Source organism: Anopheles coustani, chromosome 2 (assembly GCF_943734705.1).
Source record: "Anopheles coustani chromosome 2, idAnoCousDA_361_x.2, whole genome shotgun sequence".
Lineage (NCBI taxonomy): Eukaryota > Metazoa > Arthropoda > Insecta > Diptera > Culicidae > Anopheles > Anopheles coustani.
Window position 1 is genome coordinate 5,441,064 of NC_071289.1, and position 16,842 is coordinate 5,457,905.

Here is a 16,842-nt window from a genome sequence, read left to right on the forward strand (position 1 = left end):
CAACCAGCTTGAATTGACGTACAAGGCGTTAGATTAATTTATTCATTGCCTGTCGACCGCGTCGTATGTCGGCCATCTCCTCCGTAACATCATCATCATCATCATCATCGTCAACATCCTCGCCATCCAGCGCCGTTGTGTTCAGTGTTTTTCGCTCGATCCATCGAAACCGATGATCTCGAATGGGCCTTCAATTTCCGGCGTGCGGGTAGCGCATATAAAAAGATAAATGTAACGCGAGCAGAAGCATAAAAATAAAGTGGCAACAAATGGCGTCTTGGTGAGTTGCCTCTCCGTTCCTCACGTCGCTGAATTTATGAACTCGCGCAGATCAAAAGTCGCCATCATCATCAGCAGCAGCAACTCCTCCCGCCTTCGATGGCTGGCTTCCGACCACAGCCGATAAATTGTTTTCACCCCTTATGCATATTTATGATAGAAAAACGAATGTGTCGCACACCTTTTGTTCGTCCGAGTCCGAGGGGTGTGGAGTTGGCTCTCTTCCGACGATTGTTTGTTCGTCCTACGGATGATGATCGAAGCTGCTCGAAGGGAAAGAACTTCTCCAAGACGTTATCACTCCGCTGACGGAATGTTCGTCACCGTCGTCGAAAGGAAGAAAATTGATTCATCAATAAAGGGCGAAGGAAACATAACCTTTCCCACTGGAGGACTGTTTTCATCCTTAAAACAACCTTGTACGGGTTTTGGCGAGGAAATCTTTCCTCCCCGGTAAGAAGCTTCTCCAAAACGTCTACCGACCATCGAGCGTCCTTGGAAGGAACTCGAACTCGGAGACTCACACACGCCTGATGAGGATGATGGCCACCGATGGAACGAGGGAAAAAAGACGAGAAAAACTGCATCATAAAGATGTTGTTATCCGAAACGATAAAAAAGGGCGAGGGAGTCGAACCGGAGTGTGTGTTCGGTGTAAAAGCTACCGACGGACTTTCGACGCCACCTCAACCGTGGCCAGGACGAGAACCCGGTAATGTCTTCCCCCGCGCCACACACACACACAGTCATACACTAACCGCGTGCGTTGTGCGGGGTCGGTTCGGTTCGGTTTTTTTATGGCTCAAATCATTTAGAACCACTTAGCACGTGTGCGGTGTGGTGTGTCAATTGAGGGAACATTTATTTCCTATGTTTTACGAATGATGATACGACCGGTGGCCGATAAAGGTGCCCGGTGCCTTCCCACGTGGAATAGATTCGACCGTTTTGGCCCGTCGGCACCGAAGTAGCACCGACACCCGGTAGTTGTTGTTTGGAGGGGGTGAACGTACCTGAGGATGTGTTCCGTTCGCTTCCTTTCGATCGTCCGCCAAGTGGCCGCCAGCGTTTTGCTCGAGAGAGATTTTCTTTTAGATGCAATATTGTTGACGTTTACGTCCTTCCATCAAACGCCTCGCAGAGCGGCGAGTAGTAGTAAACGTTTTCGCAATCTAATCATTACCATTACCGTTTATTGCCCCGTTCTCGCGCGCCAAGGGCCGGTGGAGTGAGGGAGCGCATAAAGTTAATGCTACATTTGGTAGCGGATATGGCCTTCGGTACACAATATCTAGCAATAATTTAACGATATAGTAACATAAACGCACGCCAAAGAGCCTCTGAGTGCTTTGGGATATTTGTGTCGAATTTTCTTCTCCACTTGCTAGAATATTATTCACACTCGGCGTTCAAATTCTATTTTACAAATCCTTTCAAAAGTATTTCGTGAAATAAACATTGTCGATTTATGGCCACCGATTAGGGATAACAATAAATAAGATATACTCTCGCATGGAGCGATTTTCCAAAAATCGTAAAATGTGTTTCTGAGTGTAATAATTTGGAGTTATATTCCCACCGAAAGCGAACTGCAGTTGGTTTGCAAAATGCAACTGAAATTTACATCTTCATCCCTCACCTCCCCCCCACCTTTAATGCATTTCGATTGCACCGTGGAAAACCGTTTTCCTTCCACTGCGGCATGCATCAATGTCGACCAAGCGAACCCCGGGTTGGGTTGGGTTTGGGAAAATCGACCTCCATCACCCTCGACCACAGCTCGGAAGGAAGGATGTCCGATTTGTATCCTGTTATGTACTTTCCGATCGATTGAATTCCTCCTTGAGGTAATCGTTACAAAGCGACGGCTTCGGGGGAAAAGGAAATTCCCTTCGGAAGAAGATTGTTTGTTCCGTTCGGTGGAATTTCCACTCGAACGCCAATCGGCGAAAGGGGTTTGCTTTGGCACTTCCGGCGACCGGGCGGATTGTTCCGTGCCGGTGCAAGGTCGGAAGTGCAGCCGGGTGGAGTTGGTGTGGGGTGAGGAAACCGAACCAAACCACAAGGGCCGCACCGCTGATGCAGCTGATTTTGCATTAAACCCATCATGTACTGTTCTGTTCCCCCCACCCTCCACGAGGACGCACTCTGCATATGCGCATAAAGGATTCGCCCACGACCAAACCGGCGTTTTCCCCCCGTTTGTGCACACACGCTGATGGCGAAATTGGAAATGACAACATGCACATAAAATTTTATTGCAATTGCAACAATAATGGCACAAACAGTTTGCTTCCACCGCAATCCACGGCTGTCCCGCGCGGCTGGGAAAGTTGCGGAAAACTCGTCTTGCTGTAAACCATTACCGTGAGGGCATTTTTTTCTGTTATTCAACGGTAATAAAAAAGGAAAAGAAAAAAGGGTAGGAAAGCGCGGAGATAGTTTTTCTTCCCTTCACGGCTGGTAAGGGGGAGAAAATTGAATCCCGAATCCATCGCCGGATATTGTGCTCATGTATACAGTTCCCTTGCCTCCACGGTGCCCCATTACGATCCAGAGGACGATCCCGAGCAGGTTGGTTGATTTTCATTTATGTGACCTCTCGCAAGAAAGCAGACGTTCGCCTGTGAAGCCCGCTTTTCCACCGGATCCATTACTCTTTCGAGCTCGCAAAAGTTTAATCCTTTCGAGAAGGGGCGAGAAAATGGATCCGGCTCGGATAAAGTGCGAACCGCAAATGGCAATTGGCCGGCATCACTCTCTCTCTCTCTCTCTCACTCTCTTGCCAACACCATGGATGGAAAAGAATGATATTAATAGAAATTTATGATAATACCATTTAATATTTTAATGTTTCTATTTGCCATCGGTCGGTGTCGTTTCGGGGAAGCTGCCCTTCGGGTAGGAAGTTTTTAGGATTTTCCGCCCAGAAGTGACCCGCTCCTTTCGGTAGAAGGGAAAGTTTTCGACCACTAACCACTGATCCTCGATCAGGCAACCTTGGCTACCGGATATCCCGTCCTTATGGCGAGTGCCCGAGTGAGTGTCTGGTGTGTAGAAGCTTCCGTAATTATTGTCCCCCCGGGACTTCCATCGTCGTCATTTCCATTTCTCATAGTCGAGCGGACGTAAGTCCACCGGGCGCGTGGTCATGGTACTACCTTTACCCGAACCAAGCTGCTACCAATTAGGCACGGGAATGTTAAAACGGGGACAGTATGTAGTGCCGTCGTCTTTTACCAGCAAAACACTTTACACTGCAAGCCCTTTTCTCATCTCCATAACCACCGCTTTTCCCTCTTTGTAGACGTTCCCGACATCGTTTGCCAGGAGTACGCCGTGCCGCACATGCAGGACCTGATACCGAAGATTCCCGGCGGGTACGTGAGCGTCCGGTTGACACCGCCTACACTGAACAACATCTTCCCGAAACCACCACCAGTTCCGCCGCCGCCGGAGAAGTACTACGCAGCGACGGCCATCTGCAAGTCGTCCACTACTCCGACCACTCCCTCGAACCAGCAACAACAGCAGCAACAGCAGCAGCAACTAAATGCCTACAGCGATCTGGACCTCGGCATCTCGGACGACGATCTGCAGCTGAGCGAGTACCCGCGCGACAAGCTGGTGATAGTGGAGAAGCTGGGCTGCGGTGTGTTCGGCGAGCTGCACCTGTGCGAGACGAAAGGATACAGGTGAGAAACCACTCCCTCCCGATAACTACCAACCGTAAACCGGGTTCGCGTTAAGTGGAAAAATGTAGGTCGAACCGGGGAACGTCCATTATTATTTATACCCTTGTAATCAGGGGGCCAATATCTAGCACCATTTCCTTACGGCTTTATGCTGCCATTTCGAAATCCACTGTTCGGGTTTTGCTACTCGTGAAATTATCCTTCAAGGAACCTTATCGTATCGTCGCCGTCGACAAACAAATTGAATTAATATTTAAAATCATTCAACTAAAGCACCCCTGCACGGTGTGTGGCCAGTTCGTGCAAGGAGGAAGTTTCACTTCAAGGAAGTGTAAGAGTTTGTGTTCCTTTTTTTTATCTGTTTGTCGATATTACGGCCAACCAACACACCATCATCAGCCATTCTACACGGAAGGAAGTGAACCGAACCGAAGTTGGTCGTTTGCATTTTGCACAACTCACAAGCTTCAAGCTTCGTGCAAGTTGTAGTTCCCAACGTTCTGGTACTAGCCCGTCGCGAAACGTCCGAGTTCCAATTCGTCGAGCTATCCCGGCCCGTTGCTACGAGTGGAAAAGTCCTTCCGTAAGCTTTGGAAACGACAAGAAAAAAAACTGTAAGCCCTGGACGCTCTCGTCCTTGCTCGGCCGTTGTAAGCCCTCCAGACCACCAGAAACACAGGAGTGTACGGATGAATAAAATAGACGAAACTTTGCATCGTCCGCCAGAAAACTGGCCACACTGGGACGAGCGTCACCGGAGAACACAAGAACACACCGTACAGTACGGAGTCTGTCGTCAGATGACGTTGTTCCAGAGGTCTCGGATTCGGATGCAATCCTTACCTCTTCCTTACCAAGAGCTCACCCGCTGTAGACCGTTTGTCGTACTTCCAACTTGCAGCAAGCATCATGTCCTCGGTCGGGATCGTAGCGTTGCACGCCGAACATGAACCACTCGAGTTTGCCGCTGGAGGGCCGAAAACATTGGAACGAGGTGTAGTGTTCTAAATTTTAAATATCAACTCAACTTGTTTACAACAGCTCTCCGAGAACTGTGTCTTCGTCAGTACCACAATGGGCGCAGGGTTTTACCATGGTTCCATGTTGTGGTTGAGCCACAGTTGATTCAAGATATCATTTGTCTTTCAATTGACATTTTTTATTTGTTCTAGATATTAAATTTTTCATGTTTCCTATTTTTGTGATAACAGAACAATCTGATAAAAAGTACAACCATTTGATGTGAAATTTAGCGACATCGTGTAAGTAAGATTTTGTGGCCAAAGGCACTCCATTAAGCGTGGACGAAAGCTTTTTGTCGAAATCCGTCGATTGGACGTTGAGAAACTTTTTTTGATGGAAGTGTTTTCCCACAGGTCATTCCATTACCGTTTTGAAATTTTCGGCCATCGGTGAACTCAGCAACCATTTGGTGGAAAGCATTTCACATCGTTGCCGCTAGGGGTGGAGAAAAACTTGTCGCAGTTGCCATGACATTTTTTGTTTGCAAAATCGCTCCAATAAAAAAAACAGAGTTGCATAACCATTCGCATATCCACGGGCAGAATTTGACAGTGCAATCTTTAATACGTGTTTTTCCTTCTCTTACTCTCACGCATCATTTCAGTTCCAGCCTCGTCGCGGTCTCGACGCTCCGGCCGGGCGCATCCGAGCACATGAAGAAAGAATTCCGCTCGAAGGCCAAACAGCTCAGCCGGCTGAGCGATCCGAACATCGTGAAGCTGCTCGGGGCCTGCCTGAAGGACGAACCGATCTGCATCGTGCTCGACTACAAGTTCAGCACCGATCTGAACCAGTTTCTGCAGGAGCATACGGCCGAGACGGGCTCGCTGGTGCAGCACAACTCGCTAAGGTAAACTTTCCAGCCCGATCCATTTGTGTGTCCGTTAATTTTCGTCGTAGTAAATATTCCGCTGGTTGTTTGCAAACAAAATTCACTTCCCAAAAACCCCTCCGTAATTAAAGTTAACCCGATATTTTGCTGCAGAAATTAACTCGTATCAAACCGGGTCCACGCTCTCCACACTTTGCTTGAATAACTTATGGCGTGAAGTTAATAGAACGTAAACTTTCCCTCCATCATCGAGGATCCTTTTCCCCGGGCAACAATGTTCCCAATGATGCTGTGGGATGGCTCGAGTAAATCAATGATTACTTTCGGGTTGGTTTGTTCGACGCTGCCCCGAATAGAAACGTTTCCGTGAATGCATGAGTTTAGATTGCGGAACAAACCAGGCCATCCGATGCCAGGAGGAAAAGCTTCCCCGTCCGAGGCAACCACACGAACCACGCGATGTAAAGTTTGCCATTGGCGTTGTACAAGGCTCGGGGAAACGAGAGTGCCAGTGTTGCATAGTTCACCCCCTGTCTGTCACATCTTATCGCCCCGATGACACTCTCAGGCTCTTTTCTACAGGGGTGACATTGGTTTTCCGAGACTCGATGCTGATCCCCAAACGCTGCACCGTCCAATGCACGGATGGATAGACGGGCACCATCATCATCATCATCATCATTGTGCATTATCTTTGTAAGATTAATAATTGATAGCTACACCACAGAGGCAACAGCGAAGCAACAGCAGCGTCAGACAGCGAAACGACAGCGGTTAGACATCGGCCTGTCCCGTTCGAGCCTTTGCCGTTCTCGGTTCGACTGGGGTTTATCCTGGCCAAGCAAAGGCCGGCCTCGGTACCAGATAACGAAACACACTACAAAACCGCATTCTTCGGGTGGAAGCGGTTGCGAATTTGATTGCAACCGAGGGTATTATAATATTACGAGCGCCAACCGAGCCAAGAATCACCCTGGGAGGACACAAATTTTATCCTTACGCCTGCATCATCCGCTAGGTTTTACTTGCGCTCCGTTGGCCATCGGCGGCGTCCTTCTCGTCCGTGTGTGTGTGTGCGTGTTTCGTCCCGGATGGTGACTTGTGATCGGAACCAGACCTGACTTACTCGTCGCATCCCCGGGCGACCGCTGATAGACCTAATACTGCCCGAGTTCTCGTACCACGCAACCACGAAGGATTGCCAGCACCAACGGGGGATAAAGGAAAGCTCACGACGTACACGCTCGCCTCCTATTTGAAACAACACCTCCCCGGGTGTCGTGTGCGTTTGTTTGTCCATGACCACCACCTCGAGCGGGTTATTGGAATGGAAAAGGATTTCTTTGGTCAACCTTGGCTAGCCTGGTTGGTCAACTGGACGCGGTTGGAAAAACTGCATTTGATAAAGTTGGCCTCCCATTTGGAAAACGTGGACCTCGGCGATGGAGCCACAGTGTCCCCGTAAACCCGGGGACACGTACCACGCATTCCGTTTGTGTTGCCACGGGGCGAGGAAATTAAGTTTATAAATTTAAGGATTTTTGCTACGAACAACTACAACCACAGTCCGTACACGTACGCCTATAATGGCCACTCGAGAGAGAAACTGTGTTGTGTTGGAGGAAAAAAACTTTTGTTTCCCCTGCTCTTGTGCCGGGTTAAACTTTATTCCTCCGCCGGGGTGCCATTGCGAGGCGTTGCAGTCGCTAACTGCTTTAAGTAATTTACAGTTGCATTTTTTCCACCCCACTTCGGGGAATTGTGCACATGAATGTTTTTTTTTTTTGCAGCGTCGGGGAGAAAGTTTTACGACAATCGCACACTGGCGGTATGCATGGGCGTGAAGGACTCGCCGACCGTTGTTCACTATGTGGCGGTTTTATTTTATTCGTTTTTCCCCCTCCTTTCCAAAGTCCTCCCGCCCGCGTTTGTGTGACTTTTTAAACCATAAAGTACATCGGGAAAGTGCTTGCGAACAGCCTTAACTCCGGCCCATGGAGGAGAAGTCCTCATAAACAACGGTATTCCTGCCCAACCCGCTGGGAAAACGTCGCCCACATCCACTAAAAAAAAAAGTACCTCGATTAATTTAACGCCATCTTTCTTGTAGAATTAAACTCTTTTTCTCTTGGCGAACATTTTCCTCGTACGTGTAAAACATTTTGCGGAGGAACCGTTTTTGTGCATGAACGCTTTTTCAACTCAACTTAAAATATGGGTATTTGTATGGTAACCATATGTGTTCTTTTTCTTCACATTTTTACTCTGCAGCTACGGGTGTTTAATTTACATCGCAACACAAATAGCCTCGGGAATGAAATACCTGGAACAGATGAACGTAGTGCATCGCGATCTAGCGACTAGGTAAGTACATTTTATAAAACAAAGAAACAACTAAAAACAGATGTAAAAGTGGTTTTATTTAATTTTGTTCTGGTAAAAGAGGCTTTATATCTGATTAAGAATAATTTAAATTATCGTACACCGACATCAAAACACTGAATTCAATTTGTTATCGCGATCCAGTGTTCATGAGCGGTTCTCCAACAACTTCTTCCCAAGTTTCCTTGCTCGATCGATAGCTCTCAACAGTTCATCCGAGAACCGATCAATTGGCAAGAATCTCCATTACCACCGCCGCTCTACACGCGCTTGTCATCGTTTTGTTTATTCTGGAATTGAATTACGTCTAATTTAAATCCCATCGACGCCTCGTGCTACTAACCGGAAGTTCTCTTCTACATCGAGAGGCGAAGAAGAGGAGCGACGGGTAATGGAGAAATCGAGTAGAGTTTCACTATTAAGTGGGATTCATTATGATACCCCGCGATTGCCGCGTTGGGGCGTCTTTTGCATCATGCTCTACGGATGCGCGAAACGCATCGAACCGTTTTTGCCGAACTCACTCGCACACGCCACTGAGGATGTCCTTGTGTTCGAAGGGTAGCATTCTGGCCGTCCATCGGGAAAACTTAAGGGTGGATATAAAAGAAAGTGTTGAAATGGAAATAGTTCTTCTTTTTTGTCTGCTGAGTCCTTTTGGCCAAGACGGGTTTGCTAAACGATTTTGCAGAATCGCGAATCAGCTTTCCGCCGCCAAGTACCTCGAGGTCCCACCCTCCAGGGTTGAGCTTTCGAAGCTTCAACGACGACGGATTGAAGAACCCTCCGCGAACGTCCTGGTGCAACCCCCGTGGGCTAATGGATTCCGCCCTGCACAAACTCTATTATTTATTCAAATGATTTGCTAATGCACTTTTCCTACACCGCTCCTGGGTTGGGTCCAGACTGGCCACACCACGGGAGGGGGAGGCAGGAGGCGATTTCAATCGTCCGAAGGAAAAGTAGGAAACGCCCTATCCCTTCAGGACGACGGTGGTGGGATGGTTCACGTCGACGACAGACAATGAGGTGCGCCATATCCGCCCGGAGGATGCCCTCGAGTGAAAGTGGCAAGATGATCACCCCCAAACGGCGAGAGGACGCGGGTGGGCATTTTCCAATTTTGTTTACCACCTACCGGCGCTGATAAATGAACACCCCAAAGCTGGCCCCGGGCCGAGCTGAGTGGCGGAAATAAATCACTATCATAATCATTACCGTGCGGTAAAAGCTTAGTGTGTCGGACGTTGGAACATTCTGGAAGCGAGAAAATATTATCTACTTTTCCCACCTTTACTCATCTGCTTGCATGCTTGCCCCATTACCCCTGCCGGGGTGAAAGAAAAAACCAAGGAAAATTCGGATCCCGCAAAGGACGTCCTTTCCACGCACCTGACTTGGAAAAAGAGAGAGAGAAAAGCTCTCCCGAACCGAAAGGTGCGAAAAGGAACCGAACAACAACCGTTCCCGAAAAGCAGGTTGAACAGGGACGGTCTTTTTTGTTTCAATCCATTTTCACGAAGTCAACAGATTGCATAATGATGACACACCCTTCGCGCCAGTCTGCGGAAAACCGAACGCGAAAGGAGATGAAAGATCGGACGGACTCTAAAATGGATGCTCACATAATGAGGTCCATTCATCTCAGCACCTGACAGCGTGAATGCCGGTGGGGAAAAACCCCCCCGGCGTTGGGAGTGGTGGGTAATGGGGTGTAAAATGGGGAGTGAAAAAGGAAAGCGCAAAGGAATTCGAGGAAAGATCGAGCCAGAAAGTTGTTGCAAAATAATCATAATTCGTGGAGGGGAAAACGCCTTCCCAACGACAGATGAAATGAATGTTGCCTTCAGGAGCGCGATAAATCAAAAGGATGTTGTGAAACAGGATTTGAAAATCTCGCCAAAAGTGGGTGGAAGGAAAAAGCCATCCTGCAAACCTGCGATACTTTTTCTTTTAGTGATGAGACACAAATAATTCCTTCATGTAAATTAATATACTTTTAGTAAGTTTTCCCGCTGAGCACTGAGACTCTTTTTTCGGTTTCAAGCAATATCCCTGGCATCATTGACTTTAATGTTGGTAAATTAACAATAAACAGAGATTTTATCGCACCGCAAAGGTACATACCAAAGTGCATTAAACAAATGCCGCACGTAGTTCCACCGCTAGTTTTACTATTATTGCCAAAATGTGTGGAATGACGCACAGTGCCCGGGCACACGAAGCTAATCATTGACATCGTTTCGACAATTGCTGTCAGTTGCAGCTCGGGCTCAACGTTATTCATGTGAGTGAAGGTCCCCACACAACACTCGCACCTTGGGTTTTATAGTGGTATGTATGCGCTTTACGCTAGTGTTTCTGATAGAGAACTTCCGTCCACTGGCGGATCCCTTTTACCTTTCCGTTATCCTGTCGCAACATCAACCCTGCTCAAGTGGGGACAGCAGTGCCAAGTGGGGGAGGGACCCGTTTCGTGTCAAGCGCCCATAAATCCTAAAACAAATAAAAACCATCCACCATCGAAAATCGCTCTGTACGCTAAGGATCCTGCACAACACCAGAGGAGAGGGGGTTTTCCCCCCGACCCGGTGGGGAGACCTTCGCGTTGATTTGTAGCATGAACCCTCACTCGAGCACACTACTCCATCTCATAAAAATTCACCAACAACGGCACTGTTTAGTTCTAATAAAATTCAAATTTGACGCCCTCGATCGGCCACCCCGTTCTACAGGAGGATTTTCCGAGGTCGATAATCCTTCAGTTGCGGTCGCTCGTTCTGCCAAAACCTTCGGCGCGTCCGAAAAAGAAAAGATTACATTTGGACATTTATGGAACCCGAATATCGAACCCCTCGGATCGTCGGACATCTTTCATAATAACAGTAAATATTACACGCAAAGCCATAATTGCTACGTACTCCCAGGGAAAATAAAACCCCGTTGTAGGCTTATAAATTAAATCCTGCCTACCCGCCGCGGCGTGTGGCGTCATTAGTAGACGGCGCAAAGTAATAGAATGGATTATTCTTGCGTTCTCCACTGGCCATGAAAGAATCCGTCCTCGATTTCGACCCAGCGAAACATTTCGTGGACGCATGAGCATTAAAACGATGACTAATAATACGGCGGAATGCCGGTAACAACACCAAGCTGCCGAGGTAATTGACCGGTGCTACTCACGAGATGAGGGTTTTTCCACCCCCCCTCCATTCGATGTCTTTTGGAAAGGTGTACGAGTACTTTTAATGACAAGTATCCCGGACGGTACTTGAAGGTATTTTATCTCAATTACGCATGCACGAACCATTATCCTTGATTCCTTTTTTCCGTTGTATGTAAAGACACATCTATTAAACATTTGACTGAGTTTTGTAATGCCCTTGAAATGGTTTTTACTTCCCGTTGGTTGAAGTGTATAGACATCTTAACGATTTTCGAATATTGAAATGTGCACATGATGCATGGCGCAAACGACCGTTTTTCTTGTCCCGGAAATCTACAAGATCTCTAATCCCTACAAAGTGATCATTAAAAACCATGTATTATGTTTCGCTCGCAGCCGATTACCCGGCTTTTCCTCATCGATCGCAAACACCACTTAATGCCCATAAATGACCGTAACAGTACTTACGATAATACTTTACGATAATTCCTCGCACCTTTCCACCATGTCAGGTGCACAAGAAGTACCCGGTTTATCCTTTATTCTGCCTACCACAGGCACACAAACACACACACACCACGGTGGAGATTAGAGTCGAGATGGAAGCTCCTCCTCGGTAAAGCCTCGAATTTATGGCCTCACCTTCGGCACATGGTATCGGATCTTCGAAGCGTCGAACTCTGAAGCTCCGATGAGGAGCTTTCCAACTCTACCCTCTAAACACAAAGTGGCATCCTTCGCGAAATGGGTGTTGCGAACGAAACCGGGGGTTTATGTCGTACCATAAATTAAACACTCGCCTTCCTTGTGCAGGTTTCGCTCAGGTGTTTCCGCGTTTTGTCGATTGGCCGCCGGTTACGTATTTTACGTTTTACTTTCGATCAATTACTGATTCCACCGACCGATACTACGGGGAAACAGGGGGGGGGAAGCGGATAACGAATCATTTCGTGGCCACCGGGAAGCTATCCACTTCCTTGCCGGCCGAGGGGTTTTCCGGTACTCATCCATCAATGTCATTGCTGTCAGGGACAGACTGGTTCGCATTGATTCGTCCGTTCTACTCCATTGTAACTCAATTTTCCACCAGAGAAGCGGGAAAAAATTGTGATACTTTTTCCACCCACATGTGTACCTGATCAATCAAACTTTCCTCTCGATCAATGGTTGCCAAAGTTTGGCCCGTGTTTGAGGACCCAGTTGTGCGCCGATCGTGTTGGGTGTATTATTTTTAATTTAATTCACTCTCCATCAATCGAAACGGAGCTAATTTGGAGTGTCGTTGATACCGCGTGCACCTGCTGCACGAAATCGTTTCAAGTGCTTCGTAAGCACGGCCAACACAGCATCAACTGTTGCTGATGAGGAAAATATTACATTACGCCGGCAACGAATAAAAATAAAACGCTCTTGATTCCTGACGATGAGCTGCCCACTTTCAGAACCCGACCAAATAAATATGAAAATTGTTCCATTGAACACGTCCCTGGACACCCGTTTTTCCCCAGCCAAAGGTTCTAAAGGACTCCTTTCCATGGGTTTGGAAAGCTACGTCGCATTCCCTCAGGGGATATTGTGCGTTCCATCCAACTCAGGTGTGTGTTTGTGTGAGAAATCCACTTTTATTCCACCGCTTCTCTGTTTGTTTGCCAACCACTGTGGGCTTAACCTGTTGAAAGTAGGAATCGAATTGCACTTGACAGACGAAACGGTTTGTTTGACGATGGCGCAATCGATGGTGGAGTCGATTGTTTGCTTTACGTGGTTTTGCAAAAATCAACCATGTTTGTGCAACAGCGAGCATTGGTCGGTTTTTTTTTCCCCGTTACAAAGAAAGAAAAGTCCTCCAAACGTTACACAAGTTACAAAGAAAGTAAAAACAGATATTCAAACATATTTACTACACTTCTAAGCTTTTGAATTATTGCACAATTTTTCATGTGAAAAATGACTCCAAAAGAGTAAAGAGTTTTCTTTTCACTCCTTTCCGGAGGGGGGGAGCAGCAATAATTTTCCCCATCGAGCTGAGTCGCGCGTCAGTAAATCAAACATCTTTCCCTTTTCCCATCCCAATTGTTTGATGTACTGTTTTTCTTCCTTCTCCCCAAATGGTGGGAAACAATTGTAACAGCCGACCGGGTTGGCAAGTTTTCTGCCCACTAACCACTGAAGCCTTCGTGGGGGGCGAGGCTTTTCCACACTCTGCGCTCCGAAGCTTCCATTCGGTGGTCACACAGGCGCACGAGTTGCACAACTCACCATCCATTATTCACTACATCAAAACGTACCGAAAACACAAATGGCCGAGGAAAAATGGGGAAGAAAAAAAGGAAACCGATGGAAAAACCGGTGAAAACCCTGACGGACACACTCAGTCACTTTTCAACACCACATTTTGCACATATTCTCGACGCAGCGTTTATTTTTCATTGTTGTTCCGTCGTTATATTGCAGATCCACTTGTCGGAGCTTTTCCGAACCTCATTCCTCCCGTTTCATTCGTTCAGTTGCAGCCGCCAGTTGGTGATGGGTTTGAATAATTTATTTATTTGCAACATGACAAAGGTTTTTCTTCCCCCAATTGTCACGTCTGGTGTCCGAGTGGGCTGACACCAATAACCTCCCGGCCCCGGGGCCGATACGAGAACCGTACTGAACTCTTATGTAATTTTGACAAATGTCATTTCGCACAATTTGGACAATTTACCCCCGGTTCCGAGCGTGACGACACGGTCCGTTCGTGGAAAGCCCCAACGCCAACCTCCCCCAGGCCGCAGTGTAGTTTGTCAACGCAGTTTTCCGAAACAATGGCAGGCATGGAGGATGGAAAACAAGTGCCAGGTGATTGACATGTGACAATTTTACCGCACATATTAACCACACCGCCGGAGTTTACGTTCGAAAAACAATGGAGCTCGTAATTATGTTTGTAACGGAGCTTATAATTTTGCTACGTGGTATGACTTGTAAAATGTTTCCTTTCACATATTCAATTCCCTTTGTGTCCTGCGAAAAACGGTCGGTGCGGTTTTTCAATCGAAACCTGTCCCGAAGTACATAAATCAGCTTTGGCGAAACGTTACTCTAACAATAATAGAGGATTATTTGTTGCCCTTTGGCATGTAGCTAAAATATAACAGATGTTTTTTTTTTAGTTGCAATTTCAACACAATTGATGATAAATAAAAAAGAGGCCTCGAACAGCATCAGCTTTACGAGGGTTGCAAATTCGCAACAGACCAGCCGCGGATTGGGTGCAGCTCACGTGGCCGGATTTTGCATTTGTTTGGATCATTTGTTTTGATTACATTCAATAATCAACATTACCGCGCAAAAAGCTTGCCATAATTTATTTTAATAATGTACCCCGCAGAGGTCAACGTTGCAACGGGCAACAAATTGATGTGCGTACGACTTTCCCGCACAAGTGTTTAATTCGACTGGCTTTTGCTTCGTTTTTTTTTGCAATCGCCCCGCCAAGAGATGCGAACGGCAAACATATGGGGCGAGAAAAGAAAAATCGAAACGAGGCGGGGAATGCACACATGCACACACGCACACACAGAGTACCATGTGGGTCCGAGCCCATTGGAGATCATCATCCGTCTGCACTGCAGATTACGATAATAAAATATCCAATCAAGAATATTGCACCGGTCGCGGCGGCGGTCATCGCGAATGGTTCAAGCTTTACGGCCTGGACGACGGGATTTTACTGCCGGTTTTTCGATTGGAGAGGGGGGGGGAGGCGAGTCGGGTGCACGAACCGCACCCCCAAACACCCCATCGTTAGTCGTGAAATTAAATGCAACTCGGTTCGCGCAACCACCGTCCAAATGCATCCGTCGTTCTGGTGCATCGTGGGCTAATCTTTGCTCGATTGACTTATTGGATGGCCGAGGCCATGGGGATGCGTCGTCCGTCTCGGTGGTGGTGGGGTGGTATTGGAATGGCTGTTGATACATTTTACCATTACGAGCACCAAAATTACCCCACGACCCATGAGCAAAGGGTGAAGGGTTGTCATCACTCATGGTCGAAACTTTAGGTGAGCGTTGGCCAACTTTTGCGAATAAATAAAATATTGAAAAATGTTTGTAAGCACTATCGAAAACAGTATTATTTTGTATAAGTTTTAGTTGTTTAGGTGTTGGGAACAAAAAAAATCCTGGGATCCAGGGCTGGGAAAATTGAGACCTATTTTATGACCAAATATAAACGCTCCAGCTTGACCACTGTTTAAACACATCCCGCCGAAGTTACGATTACGATCGCCATGACTGCTGTTGATCCGAATCAAACACCCCACTCTTGCTGATGTTAGCGTTCCATCCCTTCGCCAATTCCCTCTCGCTCTCTTTCTCTCCATGGACACCAAAGTCAAACCTGATTAGCAATCAAATTTTTCATTTCCTTCATCTGGCGTTGTTGCAACGGACCGGCCGTCGTTGTGCACCGCAAGCCATCCATTTGCTGTCGATGGAAACGATGGCCGAACCCTGGTTCGAATGGAACCTCCGAAACCACAGACACACACACACACGTTACAGGGGGTTCGTCCGATGAAGTTCTCTGGCAAGACAGCGCGTTCGGCGATGCATCGGCGAAGTCGTGTCGAAATTAAATAACGTTCACAACGACGGCATTTCGCATTCGTCCGCAAGGCCAGCCAATGGACGAAATTATTTTCGCGCCCATTTTCGCGCTCGCCCCAGCCAATTTTCCTGGCCACTTATGGCTATCAGCATCCGTGCTGGACCACTGGTCGGGTTCGATATGGCAACCGACGGTCGCTCTGAAGTGGCCAATAATTTATCAATACAAACTACGATGCACGGCGGGGTCCGTTGGATGCACCGGGAAAATGAAGACCAAGCGCGCTGGCTGGCATTCCCGGGTTAGGCGGAGAGACCGGCCGGCATAAGCTATGTTGTTTGCGGAACGCTGTTACATTTTTCGACCTCAAAATTAAACCCCTTTCCCGGTTCCGTTTCTCCGGTGCCATAATTCGCATTATTTATCGCTCGGGAGTTCGGCGAAGGCTTGGGAAGCCCAGATCCACCGGGCCTGAGAAGAGGCCAGCCAATCTTGCCCTTGGTAACTGAGGGCCTCAGTAATTTCCCCAATACCGGGGCACTGTACGGATACCGACTGAACCGATGCCAAAATCGAAATAAGTGCGTTTATTTATTTAGGATTTAATTTATTATATAAACGGTTCCCGGTTCATTGTTGTAGCACTCCCTCTTTCTCTCTCACACACTTGGTAATGGTTGCGAGACGGCACACGGCGAGTAACAACGGTCCATCCAGGGAACCTTTGCCCGGTGTTCCGATCGATCGCAAACGGAGGTGATGAACCGTTCCCGGGTACCGCCGCGTGGTTTCGAACGTAAAATTGGACGTTCCGGAACGCAAACGGTTGGTCCTCAAACCATCCGGGCGGGTCTGGGCTTTACGCAAAC

The 16,842-nt window shown here is 47.6% G+C and overlaps 1 protein-coding gene across 1 annotated transcript in view; it reads left to right on the forward strand.

The window, feature by feature from the left end:
- LOC131262254 (discoidin domain-containing receptor tyrosine kinase B) overlaps positions 1–16,842 on the forward strand; it is a 107,227-nt gene that overhangs the window by 83,324 nt on the left and 7,061 nt on the right. The window contains exons 11-13 of the mRNA XM_058264218.1: positions 3,587–3,974; positions 5,602–5,847; positions 8,101–8,193. Coding sequence (XP_058120201.1) covers positions 3,587–3,974; positions 5,602–5,847; positions 8,101–8,193 — 727 coding nt within the window. The remainder of the gene's footprint in view (positions 1–3,586; positions 3,975–5,601; positions 5,848–8,100; positions 8,194–16,842) is intronic.